At 38.7% G+C, this 23081-nt stretch overlaps 1 protein-coding gene across 10 annotated transcripts in view; it reads right to left on the bottom strand.

The window, feature by feature from the left end:
• The window catches only part of CARMIL1 (capping protein regulator and myosin 1 linker 1), a 316540-nt gene that overhangs the window by 112631 nt on the left and 180828 nt on the right, over nt 1–23081 (bottom strand). For all 10 annotated transcript variants that reach the window (XM_036868161.1, XM_036868162.1, XM_036868160.1 and 7 more), the window contains 6 exons: nt 19328–19414; nt 12025–12128; nt 9534–9611; nt 9313–9389; nt 6239–6343; nt 1399–1468 (listed from right to left, as the gene is read on the bottom strand). In XM_036868161.1, the coding sequence (XP_036724056.1) occupies nt 1399–1468; nt 6239–6343; nt 9313–9389; nt 9534–9611; nt 12025–12128; nt 19328–19414 (521 nt within the window). The remainder of the gene's footprint in view (nt 1–1398; nt 1469–6238; nt 6344–9312; nt 9390–9533; nt 9612–12024; nt 12129–19327; nt 19415–23081) is intronic.

The raw sequence follows: 23081 nt of genomic DNA, 5'->3' as shown, positions 1-23081 counted from the left end.
CCCAGCTCAAAATTAATAAAGAATCCTGCACTAACAATTTATATGGCTGATTTCAGACTTGTCAGTTTCTAGAATTTTCCGAGAGGTAAAGCATTAATCTTCAATATTTAGTGTTGGCTTAGTGCTCAGCATTTTGTTAGTGGCTAAAGGAAACACAAAGCAAAGTAAGACACAAATACTGCCTTCCATAAAGTCACAACCCAGCTGGGAAAGCATACAGGAGCCAATTTAATAACTGTGCAAGGCACTACATGGTTCACTGTCCAAATGTATGTCACCGTCATTAAGTACTAGACAATGAGAAAAAAACAAGACCACAAAGTGCTGAAGCAGTCAGGGAAGAAACGTACAGACAGATAAGCAACAATAGTGAACAACCTTTATAGGTACTGGACGTTCTAAGCATCACATTTCAAAGAAGAGCTCTTTTAAACCTCATAACAACCTACTAGGAGAGGCACTAATGTTGTTTCCTTTTCGCAGATGCAGCAATTGAGATGTAATGCTATCAAGTAATTCACCCAGGATCGCATAGCTAGTCATGGCCAAACTCAGATCAAACAGTAGGAATCTGATGCAGGTACAGAGGAGACAGGACCTGAACGAGATCCTCAAAGAGAGGGAGGCCTTGGGGAAAAAGAGGGACATGGCAGGAGTGTTCCGGAAAGAGAGAAGAGTGGGCATAAAGGCCCAAGAATAGGAATGAATAAACTCCCACCTCCAGCCCTGAGAAAAGGCACCAAGTGTGACATGGTGGGTAAAGTCAGGCTCTGAAGAGGCTGGATAGTTTGTACCCGGATATTTTCTTACTAATCTCCACACAAACTAGAAGTTTCAAGATAGCGAAAAAGTTCAGGTACCCTCTAAAATGTAGAAGCTTTTAGTCTCAATTCTTCTGTGTGTACTTTGATAGAAACTGCTTGTAGTTACTATAATTGAGAAGCATCTTAATTTTCCTGTTTTAAAATGAAGATATTAAAAAGCAAAATTAATGACGAAGATCTTCCCTTTCACACTCTCCAAATCCAAGTTAGGCTGTACACATCTGGCCCCTGCAAGGAATGCTATATACAATTTTCAGGTACAATTTTCCTGATGGTAAAGCTAGTTTAAGGCTTGATATCTCCAAGTTTCATCATAAAATACTTAGCAACTGGCATGAAGAAGGGGAGAAAAAGAAGAGTCATTAAAAGCACATTTGACTGCTTTCTGAATGGTGTTCCATGGCTGTTTGTAGATAACACTCGCAATATACAAACATCAGAAATTTCTATAAAGCGTGTTATTCTGCTTCTTGTATACCGTCTGGAATCACAGTATCACACTGTTTCCAGGAAAAAGACAAAGAAATTTTCAGGCTATTATCTATTCTAGTGCATCATCTAAAGGTGTTCTTACCTCACAGTTGCTGAGATCAAGAGAAACTCTCTTCAAGTTATGATTACAAGCCAGGCCCAATAACAGCGCTCTGAGGGGAGGAAACACACACACTTTAGATAAAAATTCCACTTGTTGCTCTAAAAATGTGTAAGGCACACTGAACAAAACCCAGAGAAAGAAGAAGGCGTTTTCTGAATCATAGGTCAAGCACCAAGCAGCGTTTCACTTTTTAAAATGCCAACTGCATTTCCGCCCACCAAGAGTAGTGACAAAAATGACAGGGGAACATTCTTCTGTTTGACACGGAGCGGGTCCCTCATAAATGCGAAACCCGACAGGGTTGCTATTCCTAAGGAAATAAACCAACAGTGCTCCTAATTGCACACTGAAATTAAATTGCGTTCATCACAGATAAACTGCCCCCTGCATCTGCTTGAGAACACCTTTAATAATGTTTAGAATATTATTAGGCAATTGCTATTAGAATAGCAAAGTAAAGCTAGTTTTCCCTGAGGGTTATGTTAATGGGGGAAGGCAGGCTCTAGAGTATTCCAGGATGTGAAATCATATCTAGATGAGTTTGTTAAAGGACTTACAGAGGTGGGATGGGTAAGGGTGTGACAGCATGGAAGGTAAGGTGCTAGTCTTCAGTTTCAGTGCAGGATCCTCTGCCTGTCTATCCAACTACTAGCTGGTCACAGGATAAACACCGTCACCACTCTGCAAAGGATTTTTCTTATCTGCTTATGGAGGAGACTGGACTCATCACATGGATCTCATATGTAAGAGAATGAATTGACTCCACTTTTACAAGTCAGTCCTGTAAAATCCAACACCACTGAACAGGCTTGAAACAAAAACTTCATACATGCACCCACATCCATTAATTACACTGAAAGGAAGAGAGACCCTCAACTAGGCCCTGTGAGGAGTACAAAGATGAGCATGAGAGGGTTGCCAATCTCAAGCAAAGGAAACAAATATGCGTGCAAATAACCAAAATGCAAGGCAGACAGTTGTAAATACTAGAGAGTAGAACCAAGGCAACTGCCACCTGGGGGTGACTACCTGTTCTCAATGTTCCCAGGAAAGGCACCTCTACTAGCAGACTCCAAAAATACCCCAGGGGAAGGGGGAGGTGGGAAAGTAGGGAATTACTTCATGCCAAAGTCTCTGAGACTTTCCCCCATCCAGTGATTCTCTGGTCTCATCCACTGAGAGAGAATCCCAGAGGTGGGCAGAGCTCAAGAACTTGGCTGCTCCCAGCTGCGAAAACGACCCGTGTGGGTAAGAAGGTCGAGGGGACTGCGTGTCTCTTCATTCCTTTAATCCAGTTCACTGTCCCCTCTTCTAAAACACTATCCTATGAAAAAGGCTGGGCATATCTCATCTGTGTGTGTGCCTCTGTTCAATTAATTATTCAAGCGTTTCTCTTTTCCTAAAAAGTGCCTTTTCGCCCTTTCTTTCTTGGGGGCAGTATTGAGCTACTGAAAGCTATTGGTACTAAGAACCAAAAGGCCTGTCCTCAGGTCCTGATTCTGTTACTGAGCATTGGGTAGCCAGAAGGACATCAATTTTCCTCTCTGTGTCTCAGGTTCTCATCAGCAAAATGGGAGAGTCAGGACATTACCAAAGAGGTCCCTACATTTCTAAGTTTTAAGTTTCCAGCACTTAGCCACATATTTTCACATTGTATTTGTATAATGCTTAGATGGAGGGAAAACTCTTCCTACTTTTCTGACGTGTAGGTTAAGGACAAGGAAATAAATGGTGTCCTTTAAGATACTTAACTATAGAAGGCCAATGATTAAGAGGTAACGACTCATGAGACAAATATAAATAACCCCCAGAAACTGTCCCTAGTAAAACAAAACAGAACAACTACAACAAAACATCGCAGGCTCTGGGGGAAAACTCTATCACAAGGTGTGTTGTTTATTTTAACCCAGTGTGAACGGCCTTCGCAGCGTGATCCTCTCGGTCCTCAATCATTAGCGCCAAACTGACTAACAGAAGAATTTGTATTTCATTTCCACAGCTCTGGCAGCGTCACCATGTTCTTACAAAGCCCCGAAATACTTTAACGTGGACAGAAAAGAGCCTCCAAGGAAAAACACAACTATGAAATAAGCAATTACATCAAAAGAAGTTGCATTTCTTTAGCTTACTCTCTTATGGCTACTGATCTCCCTTTAAGAAATGAGGGCCTCCCTCTGGCCCTCTTGGTGCCTGGGATACAATGTGGGCTTAGGAACAGGACTGAGCCGGTGCCCGCTGGCTGACAGCAGTGGACTCTGCAATGTCCCTCCCAGAGCCCCCTCAGCTGTCGGTCCTCGTTGGGGGCTGCCTCAGCCCAAGACAAGTGCCTCGCCCAAGGTCACACCTGATTCTGGGGCAGCCTGTATCCAAGGACTGATCGACACAGGGGTATAAAGGCCCAGCCTCCTCGCCCCAGCTCAGGGACATTCCAGCAACAAAGCTCCCATCGGGTTGGCTGAGGTCTTCACTGTGACAGCCCCAGTTCAACTTGCCCTCTGTCCCATCCTGCTTTCTTCCTGCTCCCCCTCCAGAGATGGGATTCCAAGAGCACTTCCTAATAAACATCCTACATGCTAATCTCCATCTCTAACTTGGCTTCCCAGAAAACCCAACCTGCGATGGCAGTGAGTTTTCACAGATTACTTAGCTTCTCTGAGCTTCAATTTCCTCAGCTGTAAAATAGGGATAATGATACCTTCCCACGGCTGTTGTCAACACTGCAGGTGACAGTTTGTGGGTAGGTACCCAGTTGTGTGTCCAAGCACTTAGGGCAGTGCTTGGCAAGTTCCCTTCCATCTTCACCCCCTCACAGGCAAACCCAAGCACCTCAGTTTTGTTATATCTTTTCAAATTATAGTATCACATTAAATGTACTTTTGGAATTTTGTTTACACAATCTTTGGCCACGAAGGCTTTTTCCTCATATTAAAATTTTTACTGAGTAAAACACAGACCTGAAGAGACTACGGGCATACCTCATCGTATTACATTTCACAGATACTGCGTTTTTTTTACAAATTGAAGGTTTACAGCAATTCGCATGAAGCAAGTCTATTGGTGCCACTTTTTCAATAGCATTTGCTCACTTCATGTCTCTGTGTCACATTTTGGTAATCCTCATAATATTTCAAACCCTCCACCAGCAAAAAGATTACGACTCGCTGATGGCTCAGATGATGGTTAGCATTGTTTAGCAATAAAGTGTTTTTTATTTAAGATATGTACATTTTTTTGGACATAATGCTATTGCACACTTAATAAACTACACTATAGTGTAAACATAACTTTTAAATGCACTGGGAAACCCCCAAATTCGTGTGACTCGCTTTATTGCAATATTCACTTTATTGCAGTGATCTGGAACCAAACCCGCAACAGCTCCGAGGTCTGCCAGTACTGATTTATTATTAAACATTAACATAAATAACAACAGGTCACAAGATTTAACACTGACCTATAATAAAGTACAGTAAATCCAGTGTTGTTGTGGTGAGGATTATTCTATAAAATCAATTGTACTAATCAATGAAGAACTACTCTATATTTTACAGGAACCAGCAACATTGAATTAGTATACCATGTACCTATCACTAAAACTACTTTGAATATGTTAATCTCCCGCTGATACGATATGATAAAAGCAAGTCTGGTTTTGCTTTCTACTCAGTGCCCTCCTGGCATCTAGTCTGTTGTAAATGCTCAATAAATATCAGTTGAATGAATGAGTGTGGTTAAGTTATAATGGATCCCCTTTAGAATATTGATGCTGATAGCTTTATTAACATCCATACAAACAGCCTAATCATGATGTTTTTACAATTTGTAGCTGTTATATTTAGAGATCTCTAATACAAAGATTCAATTCTTCCTCTTTTTTTTTTTTTTTTAAAACAGGCCGCTATAACATCAGGAGTTTTTTTTTTTTGCACAGGTGGATCAACTGTTCTTAAAGGCATCCATTGTTTTAGTCATATGGTACTTTGTAGAAAACTAATCAAGAATTTCACACCTCTCGAAAAGAAAAGGCAATTTACAAATTAGATGATTAATTTTCTAGTAGAACGAATAGCAGACATTGATTTTAACATTTCATACAAATTGCAAGGGAACAATTGAATGCTGATTTACATGTCAGCTGGGGAAAGCAGAAATCGGTGCATACATTTGAACACATCTGACAACGTAGATATTCATAACTACTTGAAAATGTTCTTTTGACTCAAAGAGAATTAGATTCTGTAGCTCTTTTGATTATTTCTGGCAATGGTGAAAAGAAATTCAAGGATAACAAATTATTCTAAAAAGTTCAACTTTACCATGACACCTACACTGAGGATATTAACCCATAAGTTGCCTGCCAAGTAAAAATACCAAACAAATAGATACCTAGGTAATTCAGAAAACAAAGCACCTAAAAATTGTTTCTGTTGTACACACGTGTATAGCCTTTGATTATTACTGTTAGTAGAAATATTGAGAATTAATAGATTTTAAATGCACACAAGAATATACCTAAAATGGACTGAAGAGAGGTCAATAGAAAGGTGATGGTACCCAGAAACACAACTTTTATACATCAGTGACTACTGCCAAGGCCACAAACCAAAGGAAGATTTTTTTTTTCATAGAAGATGCAATAATATCAACAGCGTACAATGTACTCAGAAAGAATTTGACTTCCTTTGTGACCCAAAGTAAAAAGGCATTTTTATCTGCCTTGTCTGTCTTAGGATTGTACTTCTTTTTCCCTTCCCTCAAGCACATTCCTAATAACAAATTGAACTTTAAAAGCTCTGGATAAAATGAATTAACCACTCACTTTAAGGGCTCGGGAGACAGTTTTGTGCCTGAAAGGTTGATTTGCATCAGAGCCAGAGAACTACTAAAAAACTGCTTGAAAGATGGAGGTACTTCTTTTCCTTTCCTGAAAAACAAAACATGAGAGTCTTACATGAAGTTAAACTTCCATCTCTGCACCCCACTTCCAAACTGACACAATTATTCATCGGTAAATTCAAACACTGTGAAATAATCCACGAACTTGTTGTGTTTCAGTAGAAATTTAAAGGTAAAAAGAAACAAAATGTCTGAAAGTTAAATAAATTAATTCAGTGTACTTTCGAAAATGATGTAGGAGAGGTTAAGAAATGTCATTAAGTCTTTAAAACATTTTATTCCTATTCTTTGTAGCCTAAGAACTCATTGTGTTCCACCCCCTAGTTCTTCAGGAAACTCCATATTTGAATCTTTAAGAAATAAGTCAAAGAAGATACATACTTCTCACCAACTTAAAGAGCCTTCCCACTGGGTGGCATCAGATTGTTAAGGATCACTACCTGTGTTTGGCTATGTTTTCAGATGCAGCAGGTCTCAGACGCAACGAGATTGTGACCAGATGTCAAGTCTGATTGGCAAGAAGCCTGCATGACAAATATCCTACTCAGCTCTTATATCCACACCACAGATCTAACTATTTCAGGCCAAATATTAGAATAAAGACAAAACTCCAAAAAGAAATGCTTATAACCTCCAAATACGTCCCCTTGCTATTCCAGTGGGAAGTACATGAATCAAATCATACAACTCAATAAGAAGACAGAGTCAACACTGCACTATGAGGATTTAAGAAAAGATTCCAGAGTCAAAATTGGAATACGAATGCTTTGTTTGTTTTGTTCTATCTGATAGAATTGTTGGAAGGTTTGAGTAAGTACAGCACTTAGCCTGATGCATTGTAAACACTTATTCAATGATAGTTATTCATATTCTGTGGCGGGAATCATAGACTCTCAGGGCAGAGGCCGTCCTAGGGGTCGAACTCAACCACATAACATTCAACAGTATTTTATGTACAGAGGTCTAGGAAACCTGTCAATATCTGAAAAAGTTTTAAAACAGGACAATTTCAGGCTGAGAAGAAATACCTAAGCAACCAGAATATCTATTTAAGAGGATGAAAAATACACTTAAGAGGAAAGAGAATTCTGGTAGAATACATATTAGACGTTTCAAACAACTCTGGTCCCCCGACAGACGCTTATATACTCAGGTTCATTTTCTTTTTCTTTTTTTTTTAACTGAATAATTGAAGTAAAGGTGAATTACAATGTTGTGTTAATTACTGCTGTATAGCAAAGTGACTCAGTTATACATATATATACATTCTTTTTCTGATGAGCAGACTTTGGCAGACTTCAGAAATGGGGTCTTGGCAACATGAATAAATTGAGGGTGGCTGGCAGCCAAAATCTCAGGAAAAACAAAAAAATTAACCTGCCTTGTATTCCCTGAAGTACAATGGGATATGAGTGGAAGTGATGTGTGTGATTTCCAGAGACAAGTTTTACCAAGATTCTTTCTCCTCTACTATGTGACTGTCAACGTACTAGAAAGAGGCTGCTCTGCCTCCCAGAGTGATGTGACTAACCCATAAGGGACATGTCGCAAAATTGCTGTTGCTGAAAGCTGTGGAGAGGGTGGTGGGTTGGGGGGATCATTTGTTACTGGAACAACCTGACCTATCCTGACTGCTACACTTATGAAATTATCTGTGAACCAAAGTATGAATAGCCTGGCTAACAATCCACAACTCAGTGCAAATGCAGCAATTTCTACATAATTACTAAGGGCTTTCTATGGTTATATCTAGGTAAGGTAGTGGGTACTAAACAGTTTAATCACAACCTCTCATTTGGAAGACAAGGAAATTTGTTAGCACAATTCTGCTCTATAAGCTTAATAGCTCTACTTAGGATCAGTCATCACAGAATTCACAGGACAATCCTTATCGTCTATGATATCATTTCTAACCCAGTTCCTCAGTCTATTATAGCTCCACCAAAGCATGGCTTCATAAGCTGACTTCAAATACATGAGTGGTCTGGGTGGTCAAGTTAATACCCTCTAAGGCCTTTGAAATAAAGTATCTTAGAAAACTCTCAACTTCTCCCACCATTTTATCTCCTACATTTTACTCTCTCTGATCTTATCCTATTGAGGTATATGTGGCATACTTTTGCTATCATAGACATTTACATACTGTAGAAGTAATGGACCAAGAATACTTTAAAATATAGACTAACTCACTATGAGGCATAATTGTAGAATAAAGCATGCTGAATTGTGAACTTTCCAAACAAGTGACTGTTATCCCTTTGAATATGTAAAGTTTTCAAAAAGTTAACCAATAAAAAAGGAGGTATTTCTAATATTAAGCAATTCTCCATGTTATTAAAGAGCATATAATGACTAAAATATTGTTTACGACTTGTGGTAATAATTACAAACGGTAAGTGTTGAACTGTATTAATACACTAGATGGTTCCAGAATTCCACAGTTACATAACCCATGTACTTTTCATAATTTTTCTGCATTCTGCCATTCTAAGTTGCTGCTGTGTGTGAATACTTTGCTTCTAATCTACTGCCTGATTTTGCAAACAATTCTAAGTCGGGAAGGTAGAAGTGAGGTACTTAGGCGGGCCCTCCACTTCTACAAATCAGAATGTATGAGTTCTGGGATGACGATTCTCTTTATCTCCCAGACACAGCTGATACTTAATTCAAAGTGCATTATTGAGAAAAACCCATAGAAGTTTCTAAAAGGGTCTTTACCATATTAAGAGAGAATGCCTGTCCACATATGAGAAATAGTACATTATTACATCGTTCATATAGGCAGTCTGGAGTTATTGATAAGAACACTGTCCTGCAGGGAAAAAAGATATAATAAAAACTTGAACTTTCAAGGTCTAATATTCATAGATAATGGTTTAGGACCATCTCCTTTCATGCACAACATTCACCCTTTATCACTCTGTTTTCAGCTCACTACAACTTTCTCTGAGAGAAAGACACTCCTAGATGATAATGATAGCAGGAATAAATCCATACCGGTGAGAAAAGACAGTTCTGGAGAGATTGAGCACAGCTAAATACTGAAGGCAGCCTCGGAGAAGAGCTCCACAGACCTGGGAAAGAAACAAGGCTCTCTTATTTTCAAATATTTCTAGGACTCGGAGAATATTTTATTGGGAAGAAAGCCCATTGTTTCCCATCTAAATATGGGACCCCCATATTTGAGACCCCCCCCAAGCAATATAAAAAAATATTACCATGTCCAGGGAACATTCTGTATTGGACAAATCCAGATGAGCAATGGCATTTGGCTGGGCCAGAAAACTGTACATGGACTTGAATAAAAAGCAAAAACCAAATATGTTAGGATCCAGAAACAGACATGCACACGCTCGCACGTGCACACACGATGTTAATATTTTAAAATCAAGTTGCCCAAATCCACTGAAGATCATCCTCTACTCTTCCCAAGAGGATGGCAGAATTTTCTGTCATTCCATTACCTTCCCTGAGAGCAAAATTCCAAAGAATATTTTAAAGCATGTTTAAGTTTAAAAAAGGCCCAATGGAGTCTTGGCTACCAAACCCCCTTTTTGTTACACATGACTTAGTTTTCCTGATTAGCTCCATTTTTATTATACAATTTGGAACAGTGCTAATTAATTTTAACTGCTGAGATTGAAATACCACCTGAATTGCAGCCACCCTATCAAAATGCTAATCATTTTTGAAAGTGTTTAAGGAGACACTAATTTGAATTTGAACCACAGGATGGTGGTCTCGGGCTGTACTCTCTTCAGTTCAAGAAAATAATTTTTCTATCCTTAGTTACTTCCAAAATCTAACAAGGGCCTGACAGTACTATTAGGCTTTTTTTTTTTTTCTTAATCTCACTTATAACTAAGACCCTTCAGTTTCTAGAGTGTCACAATGCCTAAACTATACCCTCATCCCCGTGCAAGGCTATCAAAACAATAAAATTAATAACTCTCTGTTATTCTCTAATACCCCTGTGTGAGTAGTAACCACCAGCATCCACCAATAGCACACCAAATCCAAGCTCCTGCCACCAAGCAAATAGCTAAATTCTGCTTTGCTTCACTGGATGCCACGAGATATTTGCAAAAACAAACAAGCTTACATTGAGATGTCCTAGTCCTTGGCAAAGACTCATAAGTGTAGCAGCTTAGCTATAGATGCTTGAGAAAACTCCTCTTGACCAAGGAATTCAGAATAGCAAAAGACGGGCCTATAAATATTTTAGAATGACCAGACATACAATGTACTGTATTATGAAAAGTTCTGATTCAGAAAAATAATCTTGTTCTGACTTAATGAAGATCTGATTCTCTGGTCTTTGCCTGGCACTGTGATTTTTACTCCTGGCCACCAGCTGGGGAAGCTCTAATCACCCTCAAGCGGTGACAAGACCCTACCTGGTCAACACTTCTCCAGCAGCCTCTGCTAGGCTGCTCTCCCAGAAAGCACAAGGCCAGGTAAGCCCCTCCCTGCACCTGCTGAATGGCTCTCAGAACCTCAGCCTGTCAGGGCTAGAAGCCCACTGTCACTCGGCTTCATCGTTCCACTTGCCCTTCCCCAGAGGCAAGCTGGGACAGGACTCCTGGCTGGCTACTTTGCTGTCTTGGGTGACTGTCAATGCTCCTATGTTAGCAGCCTTCTTGTTTAATCTTCAGGCTCTTCTTTTACCTTTCTCTCTATTCTGCTAGTTTGTCACTGTAATGTTTTGGTGGTTTCACATCGGAATCCTTGTTTCATCTTGGGAGGGAGCAGATTTATGAATCATCAGTGCAAGTGACAACTACAATTGGACAACACACTGAAAAAGTCATGGCACACCAGGAAGCAAGTATTAATATTATGTAAATGAGTTCAAGTGTAAGGGAGAGGAAAATAACTACAAAAAGGGCTGTGGCAACATTCCCTGTCTTACAGGGAAAGGAAAACAGAAGAGAAATGAGAATACATGTCACAGTGTTTTTCACTCCCATAAAGCAATGGAATGTAAATTAAGGTCCTTTGAAGAGGTCCATGTGCTGTGGGTCCCACCCCATTGGTAAGGGAGCATTTCTTCTAAATTCTATACTGTGACTAGAGGGCACTATTCACCCCATCTGGCAATGAGATCATACCTAATTCACTGTATTAATAAGATCTGCCAAACATTTATATTACTGATTCAGCTGCATGAAAAATCTTGTTGTAGTTGAGGGGAAACGTTTTGCCTTCACACTCAAAACTTTCAAGAGTGGCCCCAGCTGACTCCTAACCCTCCCCACCCCCTACTGTAATCATGGAATATGGGACTGAAGTTCATCCCAATATCCCCTTTCCATCACAAACTATTTTTTTAAAAAGCCACCAGTCTTCTTAACAATATTATTTAATGATGAAATAATTCATTTTACGTTTCCAATCTTTCTTATCAGGCAATTTTAACAGGTGCAATAATGTTTTGAAGTGGAGAAAAAAATTCCTTCAGAATAAGTATTTCCAAAAAGAATTTAAACTTCAACAATCTTAAGTGAGGGGGGAATAAAATCTCTAGAATAGGCTACATTTAGTAAAGGAAAGCTCTGGAACATTTCTCTAAAACTCTTCATAAGCTCATGACTAAATGATTTGAAGGTGTCATGATAAAGGGAGATGTGGGGAAATATGTTTCGAAATTATTCCAGGGTTAGTAAGTACAGCTTCTTTGAAGATGGCAGTAAGGAAAAGAAAACCTACCGAGAGGTCATCTCCGCGAAGGATGTTCCCTGAGAGGTCCAGATGGATAAGAGTGGTGGCGGTCAACAGGTTGGCACTGAGTGACTGAGAAAGGCTATTCACCCCTGCAACATTGATGAGATCCAGGCTCAGTTTCCACTCCAGGAACCAAAATGAGGTTTGTGAGTTTCTTTAAATGGTCTAGCAGCCCCATCAACTTGCAGGACTGAGGTTAACCATAAGCCCTGTCCCCAAAAGGCAGCTCTAGGATGGTCTTTTGACATCTTCTCAGGAAGAACAGGTTAGTCACAGACACGACCAACTCACCGAGTAGGAGAAAGAAACAGAATAAACTTCATTTTGTTCTACTTCTAATGATGTGGAGGGAAAGGATTTTATTTTGAAGTCTTAAAATGATGCAAGCAGTCTAACTGATCATTTTCATCCTTCTCTTAATCCTGCCAGGTGATTCTTGCCTTAATGTACAGTACTGAAAGGATGCAGATGCAAATTCAGATACTTTAGGCTACTGAAAGTACTTGGAAGTTAATACAGGAATGTACTGCTCTACTTAACATATTATACTCCAGGCAAAATTTAGATTGAAATGGACTTTACAAAGAGCTAATGACCTGTACACAATGGAAGAAGCAATCAAAAGGAAAAACTGATAATTAACACTCTACACATTATTTATATATATAACATAAATGGTTCAAGTTAAAGTCAACTGAAATAAACTGATAATACCACCTCAAAAAATAAAGAATGAACACATGAGGAGGGTAAGATTATTCTGTGGAGAGAGAGGTATGGTCTACTATCTGTGGGTAACAGGAATTGAAACAGGCCTGTTAGTCAGGAACTTGTGGTGGGTAGATTTTCATCAGGCCACTTCAAAATGGGAGCCCAGAAGAGGCTGGTCCCTCCCTGGGATTCAAAGAGGTCAATACACACAATTATCACTGATGATTATTCTTCAGATAACTGGGATATGGATACTGCAAAGCTCTTCATGTTTCTACTGAAAGTCCATGGTTCTAAATCGTATATTTTGGAAATATGGCTATTTCTAAGGTGGGTATACTTCCATAAATCATTCTGTTTTTCTTGTTTTTCAGTAAAATTCTTCTTGAAAATCCCAGCCTATCTTAACCACCCAAAAGGGAAACAGGGAACGGGGTTTTTGTCTGTACATGGACAGAGCCTTCATCAGGATAAGGGGCGAGGGTCAGGCCAGAACTGGTCACGGCTGCAGGACCCAAGGAGGCACTCCAAGAAAAAAAAAAAAAAGCTGAGGGTTACAAGTACCACCCCACACTGGAGCAGTTTGGTGCATGGCACTCATGGAGGGGTTACTACCTCATCCTTCAGCTTTGGAGAGTTACAGAGAACCAACTCCAGTGTGTGTCCAATAAAGGCTACTGAGCCATTTCTTGATGGTGAGTGTGCATTTGGGTTTGTAGAGAGAAGACTCAGAGGCAGAGAGGGGAAAATGTTTTACTTAAGTACGTGGAAGAATTTCTTGGCCATCAACTCAACATTTATTAAGTGCTCATAACATGTTTATCAAATGCTGGGGATTTGGGAGATATGTGTAAATAAGACCCATTCTTTGCCCTCAAAAAGTTCAAAGACCACCACGAAAGAAGCTAAATAAATTCCAGGATGAAAAGTCAGTGCTACACGAGGAATATTTATTCAATACAACAAATCTTTATTTAAGGCCTACTGTATACCAGGCGTGGGCTTCTGAGACCCAGGGGATACTCTTTTACCCTCTCAAAGCCAGTCCAGTGGGAGACCCAGACAGTTGAATAATCATAATCTAGTGAGGTCAATACTATCAAAGAGGTAAGAGACAAGAGCTTTGCAGTGAAGGAGGTGGAGATTTGATTAACTGTGTTAGATAAACGGAACTTGCAATGGCCCATAGAAAAGGCTAATTTCTGGAGGCAACTTCTATGATTGTTTAAATGACCAACTTCCTTCAGTTTGTCCTGTTATTGGTAGTATCAATGTATTTTGAAATGGAATAATTGAGTCCAAAACCTGTGGAAAATATCAGACTCTCATCAAGAAAATCATTTGTAAAATTATGTCCTTAGTGAGGTATAACAAAACTCAATAAATAAATTCCGAAATTAGAAGGTGAAATTACTCTTGACAGCAAAACGCTCCTTAACAAGCGTGGGCGCTTGGCAGTTGGCCAACATCTGAATAGAACTGGGAGAGAATCAGGTTATCAGCTCAGCTTCAAGCTACTGAAACAGAATGAAGGATTTCCTCCCCCACCTCTGGAGCCTACATCCACATGAGGCCTGTGTTAATAACACACTCATAGCAGGAAATGACAAAAATATAGGATGGAAAAAATCAGGGCTCTTCCAACCCAAACTATGCACAGATTTTCATGTTATCCTCGATTCTGGCTGTCAAGTGATTTTGACCATTCTTCATATTTATTATTGGAGTGTTTACAGCTGGAAAAAGGTGGTACCAGATGGCCCTGCATTGACATAATCTGGCAACCAGCAGGACATTTACTAGAAATCCAGAAAACTATCACTTAGCTAACATCTGAGGAAGAGAAAGGATATTTGGAGACAGTGTGGATGTCATGGGCAGATTAAAAAAAAAAATCTGTCTTGAATTATGAGCCATGAATATAAATGTTTTCATAGAACGAAAATATAAATGTGAGTCAAATTCAGCAAAGGCTTAAAACTGCAATTTAATCTGAGTTATTCTGAACCTGCAAAACCTTTCAGATCCTTTGTGACAGTCTGCAAGAGTACTGAAAACCTTTAAGAAATCACTTTTTTTAAAAAACAACATTTCAAGATATACATCTTAGGAAGGGCAACTTAAAATTCTTTGGGTCACATGTTATAAAACAATATTAATTCTCAAACACATTTTATTGCAGAGAAGAGATAAAGGTGTTGATCTTTATTTGTGAAGGGTATAGGGCATGTGGGGCTGTCCTGATTCACAAGGAAGCTGAGGAACCCAGCTCTGCCTAGGGAATCTGCCCACTCTCATCACACTGGGAGGGACAGGGCATCAGTGAGTGGGTAGCACTCAGGTGCCTCAGAACCCAAACCTGCCCTCAGAAGGATCAATGATCATACATCCCTCTATCTGTCTTATAGTAATGAACAAATAAGTTAAATAAATATAATCAAGTTTAAAAACAAAAAACAAAAAAACCTCTACCTAAAAAAAGAGTTAGACTTATGAAGCACATAATAAATGATTAACATTTTAATGTGTGGAGAATTCAAATGGATAAAGAAAAAATTGACACTGTAAACAGAATAGTAACAGAGGAGGGGGACTAGCAATTTCCTCCAAAAGAAATACAAGTGACTAAGGAACAAGGCGGGAAAAGCTACTTAAGCAATAACTGAAGAAACTAAAATTAAAATATCAGAACACTTTTGTTCATATGCTTGATAAACAATTAAAAAAGAGAACAATATCCACTGATAGTGAGAGTGTAAAGAGGGTTATATGAAATACTTGGAGGACAACTCGACAATAAATATCAGAAAAAGCTTTTAAAAATGTTTGCAAACTCTGATCTAGCAATTCTACTTGCAGGAATTTATCCTAAAGAAGAAATTAACACATGACCATTAACTGGATATAGAAGTCATTTTAGTGTTCTTTGCACTACTGAAGAATTTTAAATGATCTAAATGTACAACAGATCATTTAAATAAATTAGGGAACACTTTGCATACGCTGAACTATGGCATAGCCTTTGAAAGTGGACCAAGTATTTACTGACATAAATGATCACGATTTACTACAGGGGGCAGGGGAGGAAGCTTATGAGATAGTAAGCACAGTATAATCGCATATATGCATGTGAGTGTTTTTTGTAGGTATGTATATAAATAAACTATGTACAGGCAGAAAACAGTGTGGAAGGATGGGTACCAAGTTGTCAACAGTGACAGTCTTGTAATGGCTTGGTACTGGCATTACAAGTAATTTTTGCTTCTCGTTTATACTTTTCAGTATCTTCTAAATCTTTACCATAAATATGTAATGCATTGATAATCATCAGAAAAAAAAGTTTTTTATGAAACTAATTTGCTGAGGTAGAACAGTGATCACAAAAAGGGACTACACACACTTAGCTTTAAGATCTGTAGATGGCTTCAGGCATCAAGACAGAAAACACTGGCTCCTGGGGAAATGTTTCCCTTTGGAAAGTTACTTTTATGCCTTCATCTTAAACATGTGGGTACAAGTGTGTGCACATAAAATCATGGAACGTATGGAACCAACCCCAATTTCAAATCACTCAGTGTAACTGTATGGTCAGGATAAAGTATGACCAGATGGATAGAAAACCATTCCGGGACCACTTTGCTTCACCCACTCATCCACGACACATTTAGTGAGAACTTGCAGTGTGTTGGGTGCCAGGGACATGGCAATGAATGAGGCAAAGCCCTTACCATCCAGAACCTCCCAGGCTAGGACACAACCAAAATACAACGGGAGACGCACTAAAATTGAGGAATTTACAAATTCCTGTGCTGTGGAACACAGAGAAGGGAACATCTAGTCCCACAGGGTGTGGTGAGAGGAGGTTGTCTGAGAGGCTTCAAAGAGAAAATGAGATAGAAACTGAATCTTCCAGGAGGAGCAGTCATTCACCAGATTTGTAGGTGTGACACTGCGGTTGCCCCAGGTGAAATGAAAGCATATAAAAACATACAACAGAGAGAAGGAAGGAAGGGAGGGAGAGAGGGGAGGAGGGAGGGAGGGAGGGAGGGGAGGAGGGAGGAAGGGAGGGAGGAAGGAGAGGAGGAGGAGAGGGAGAGGGAGGAGAGGGGAGAAGGAAGAGGAAGAAGATGATGGCAGCAGGGATAGCACGGCCCTTTGTGCCAAAAACTGCACTGTATGCCTATTAACGCATTTAATCCCACCGCCTCTGATGAAGCAGATGCTCCTATTTCCATATTACAGATGAGGTAGGTAAAACCAAGAGATTGTAAAAGCATACTTATAGTAAGCAAAAAAGTTAGGATTCAAACCTAGGCAATCTGCAAGAGAACCGGCAATCGCTACACATACTGCCCTCAAAAGATAGTGATATAGTTAAGGAATGGGAAATTATTCAAGAAACTTCCACTAAACACCCACAATGGTCCAGGCACTATGCCAGGTGCTGGAGATACGGAGACGAGAGATACAGAGGCTGCACGGAGAGCCCCCTTCAAGTAGGGAAGACACCACATGTATACCATAATGTTAGGTATGATCTAGAAGTGACACAAAGGAAAGAGAAATTGATTCTGTTGAGGCCTCAGGAATAAGGAAGACGTCTCAGAAGAGATGATCACAGATGAGGGTTTTATAAAATAAACTGAAGCTCTCCAAGAATATTTGGAGATGTGTGAGATAAGAGAAAATATATATGGGTCTCTGTCTCCCATGCCCGTTCCTGGCAGAGAGCTCCTCAAACCCTTGTAATTTCCTAGGTGGTAAGAGCACTAGAAACATCCCTTGTTCTAATATTTGTCTTTGACCCTGACACTGACCCAGGTCTCCTTAAACTCCTGTAAATTCTTAAGTGGTAAGAGCATTAGGAGCATCTTTTGTTCTAATGAGGTAACCCTGGTGGGCTCCTGGATGGGGGCTGGTCCCCAGGAACACCAAGCCATGCTGAGAAGCCCCACCCCCACCCAGCAACACTTCTGCAGAAAAGGGAGAGGGGCTGGAAATGCAGTTAATAACTGACCATGCCTACGTGATGCAGCCTCCACGAACATCCCAATGGTATGGGTTCTGGAGAGCTTCCGGGTTGATGGGACACATCCACACCAGCAGAGTGACACACCCCGACTCCACAGGAACAGAAGCTCCTGGGCTCAGGAACCCCCCCAGACCTCGCCCTAAATATCTCTTCATCTGGCTGTTCATCTGTATCCTTGATGATACCCTTTAATAAGCTAGTAAACGTAAGTGTTTCCCTGAGTTCTGTGGACCACTCTAGCAAATTAATCAAACTCAAGGAGGGGGGGTCTTTGGAACCTCTGATAACCTGGGCGTGTGAATTGGTATCTAAAGGCGGTTGGGGGGCATGGCAGTCTTGTGGGACTGAGCCCTTAACCTGTAGGATCTCGTGCCATCTCCAGGTAGATACTGAGCTGAATTGTAGGACACCTAGGTGGTGTCACAGAGAATTGCCTGTTGTGAGGGAAAAACTTCCACACATCTGGTGACCAGAGGTGTCAGAAGTGAGATGTTTTGTGTGAGTAGTAAAGGTGATGCACAGGAAAGAGAAACACAAAAGGAAGGCAAGAATGGAGGTTTTCCCTATACAAGATGAAAGAAAAGCTTTTCAAGCAGAATACGAAGTGTGTACAAAGGCACAGTGTATGCAGGGAAATTTTAATTATTATTGTGACGGTGCTGATGTAGCAAAATAAGAAAACTGAAAAACTGAGAGGATGGTGAGTGGAGTCAGGAAAGAACCTGGGGAAGGAAAGGCAATTTCCAGGACAGGAAATAGAGCAGGTAGAGCTACAGCGGTGACTGGGACTGGGCAGTTAGGCCCAACTGTTTTCTGTGCAGCAGACAGTCCATCTGGAGGGGAAGGGGGAACAGGGAAGTGGGGGTGGCTGATGTCTTTCCAAGGATGAACCAAGAAAAACACAACCAGTGGTGACTATTTTGTCATGTACAGAAATATCGAATCACTATCTTACGCACTTGGACCTAACAGAGTGTTGTAGGTCAATTATACTTCAATAAAAACAACAAAACATTGCTAAATCAAAAACAAAAACAACAACAGCAAAACACAACCAGCTACCTCTAGGAATGTGAGGCAGGAGGCAGCCAGGTGAGCGTTCCCTGACTCAAAGTTTAACAAGTTGGAGACCACAGGTATACTTGAAAATTATTCCCTACTCTGAAAGCAGTTCACTTTAGAACACCAGAAGTCCAATCAGATAACTTCTTTATCTTAAAACTGCCAGAGTACTATAATACACATACAGCTGACCCCTGAACAACGTGGGGATTAATCTGCATGTAACTAATCATCAGCTCTCTGTATACACAGTTCCTCCACTTCCGCAGATTCAACCAACTGTAGACCGTGTACTACTGTAGTATTTACTGTTGAAAAATATATGCATGTAAGTGGACCCGGGAAGTTCAAAGCACATTGTTCAAGGGTCAACTACATTTTTAAATGCAGATACACAGCGAGTAATAATTCTAACTATGTAAGGTACCATGGAGCAGCAGAACTATTATAGACACACAGTTAAGTAAATAAGATATACTGTACCTTTAGGTGACAATGAGGTTTTAGATAAATTTAAATGCTTTAATCCCTTTGGGAGTTTGGCAAACTGAATACTTAAAGATGACACACCTGAGAAAGAAAGGGAAAATGGGGATTGTTAGACTTTTTAAGTTGTCAGGATTGCATTTCTTTTACAATGCCTGAAAATTAACTTTGATTCCAATTTAAGTGAGCATTTTTTCTTTCTAATGTTAGACACTGTTTTCTAATCATCTACCATCATGGCTCCTTTACTTTCAGTCCTACCTATAGGGTAAGAGAAAAGCACAATTATCAAAACTTTACCATTAGAGATGTTTTTCTTTGGACCAAGTATTATCCTCTCCTCATAGTGCTATTTCAAATGCAAATAGTCTTGGGAAGAGTTATATAATTTCGACCTTTTTCTTTTTAACCTGTGTCTTAATGAGCTGATCACTCTTCTGGGTAAGCGGATGCATGTTATTTAATTATTGTCAAGAAAAACAACATGATATTAACTATTCAGATAACAGCTTCACTTTAAGCAGATGGATTCCAATATTTAATTGGCTTATGGCTAACAACCTCAGACAAAACAACAGAGCATGTTTTAAACTACCTTTAACCTACGTTTGGTAACATAAAATTAATCCCAAGGAATTTACAGTAATAAAAATCAGGTGGTCTCTAAATTTAATGGCCAGAGTAGGCTACTGTGAAAACCAGCTCACTCACCCAAGGACTGTAATGAATGTAGACTTTTCTGGGAGGAAATAAGTAATAGATGAATGTATGCTCTTCCTACAGGTCCTTCAACCAACCTCCTGCTGTATCTAAGTTATCACCTTCCCAGGGGGCATGTTTTGGGAAGAATCCTAAAACAGTATTAACTGTATGGTCCCACAGACTGATTCTCAAACTCCAGGCACCAATAAGGAACAACCGTGCTGGCTGCTGCCCTATCACATAACCTCAAATTATATACAAATTTTATCAATTAATACGTACTACTCTAGAAATAACCTAAACGTCATTCAGCTTGACGAAGCTTCTAGATGGGCATTTCCCCAAGGATGGTAGGGTACTGGGAGACCCTATCTCCCACAGCATTTCCCAAATAAGTTGGACAATCACTGGATTAAATAATGTTAAACAGGTCTTTTAATTAAAAATATTTCTAGAGATTTGAAAATGTTAATCCATAATGTTAATTGCAGAGAGGCAATAGGCCTGATATTTAGTCAATACATTCGTGTAAAATGTATTGGGGTGGGAGGGGAGAGAGGAAAAAGATGGAGAAATTTTGAAATTTTGATTAATACAGAAGTCAAAAAAAGAGAGAGGAAAAGGGAACAAAAAAAAAGTGATAAAGAGAAAACAGATATATAGTGGATTGTCACACAAATAAATCAATAATTACATTAAATATAAATGTACTAAGTATTCAGACTAAAACTTAAAGATGGGTTAGCTAAACAATAACATCAGATGGTTTCGAGAGACATACTTAGAAATGCATGTATTCCAAAGTGAACCAAAAAGCATGGAAAAAGATATATGCTGCAAATCTAACCAAAAGAAAGCTGGTTTATCTGCAATAATATAAAACACGTTAGATTTTAAGAAGTACTACTAGGGATAAATGAGATATTTCTTTAATGAAGAAGATGTAATAGTTTTAAATCTGCACAATCTGAATATCATAGTCTCAAAATATATAAAATAAATCTAATGGCAAAAAAAGAAAATACACGTATTTTTATACATATATATGTGTGTATACACACACACACACACATACACACTCAATAGTGGGAGATTTTTAAACACATCTCTGTCAGTAGCTGATAAATGGACAAAAAAAGCTATAAAATATACAAGATATCAAGAGCATAATGAAAAAACTCTACTTGATATATTTAAAACACTGCACCTAATAACTACAGAATATATTTCTTCGAAGTACACAAGGAAAATTTACCAAAAGTGACCATCTACTGAGTCATAAAGCAAGTCTCAATAAACAGTATATTCCTTAACTTCTGTGAAATCATACAGAGTATATTTTCAAACTATTAGTACGTTTTCTAACTGCTACCATTACTATGGAATTAAGATAGGAATTATAAAAAAATTATAATTAGAAAATTATAGAAATTATAGAAAATTATAGAAAAATTATAGAAAATCCCCCAATAATTAGAACTTAAGCAATATATTCCTACATAACAAATGAGTCCAAGAAAAAAAATCACAATGGAAATCTTTTAAAATTTTTTATTTAAATTTTAAAAATTATGACATCAAATTTTGGGGATATAACTCAAGCCCTCCTTAGAGTGAAGTCTACACTCCTAAATACATATGTGAATAAAGAAGAAAAGCTGGAAACTAATTATCACAAGATGTGTAAAAAAAAAAAAAAAAAAAAAAAAAAGCAAATTAATCCCTACTCCATCCCTATAAACAGAAGGAAAGAAATAACAGAGAGAAGACATCATTAAACAGAAAGCAGTCATAAAATAAGTAAATTTACCAAAGCTTATTCTTCAAAAAAAAAACCAATAAAATTAATAAATCCCAGCAAGACTTTAAAAAAGAGAAAGAAAAGGATCAAATTATATAAATCAGAAATGAAAACAGAATGCCAGTAGAGATCCTGCAGACACTACAAATAGACCTGAAGGGTATAAAAAAATCTACAGATCAAAAAATGTATCATTTTAGAAGAAATTCCACATGAAAAATACAACTTAGCAAAATTTACATAAGAAATAATCTTCTCTATTTAAGAAAATAATAAATCTATTATTAAAAACTTCTCAACAAAGAAAAGCAAAAGATGACAAATATAAAAGAGTATGCATTATATAATTCTATAGTGGTGAGGTTCCATAATAAATAAAGCTAATCTATCATAACAGAAGTCAGAATAGTAGTTATCTTTTCCGGGTGGTGGAGGGGAAGGGTGGGGCAGAACAAAAGAGAAGCTTGTGCAGTGCTGGTAACGTCCTATTTCTTGATCTTTGTAGAGGTTGCATGAGAGCATCCTCTTTGTAAAAATTCATTAAGATGTAAACTTGGGATTCACAAACTTTTATCAATGTACATTATACTTCAATGAAAAAAGTTACTTCAGAAAATTAGGTACGGAAGATAACAGAGGAGAAAATCTAGATGTCTGTGGGTGGCAATGACTTTTTAGATACAACAGCAAAGGCACAGTCGATGAAAGAAATCATTGATAAGCTGGACTTCATTAAAATTAAAAAGTTCTGTTGGTTACCAAGGAGGGGGAAGGATAAATTGGGAGATTGGGATTGACATATACACATGACTATATATAAAATAGATAATTAATAAGAACCTACTGTATGGCACAGGAAACTCTACTCAACACTCTATAATGTCCTATATGGGAAAAGAATCTAAAAAAGAGTGGCTATATGTATATGTATAACTGATTCACTTTGCTGTACAGCAGAAACTAACACAACATTGTAAATCAACTATACTCCAATAAAAATTAATTTTAAAAAATCAAAAAGTTCTGCTCTGCAAAAGACAATGCCAAGAGAATAAGAAGACAAGCCACAGACTGAGAGGAAATCTTTGCAAAAGGCACAACTGATAAAAGACTGTTATTCAAAATATACAAGAACTCTTAAAACTCCACAGTAAGAAAATAAACAACCTAATCAAACAATGAGCCAAAGACCTTAATAGATATCTCACCAAAGAAGATATACAGGTGGCAAATAAGCATATGAAAAGA

The sequence above is a fragment of the Balaenoptera musculus genome, chromosome 11 (assembly GCF_009873245.2).
Source record: "Balaenoptera musculus isolate JJ_BM4_2016_0621 chromosome 11, mBalMus1.pri.v3, whole genome shotgun sequence".
Classification (NCBI taxonomy): Eukaryota; Metazoa; Chordata; class Mammalia; order Artiodactyla; family Balaenopteridae; genus Balaenoptera; species Balaenoptera musculus.
Note: the sequence above shows the minus strand (reverse complement) of the source record. Positions and strands in the feature narration are given on the sequence as shown.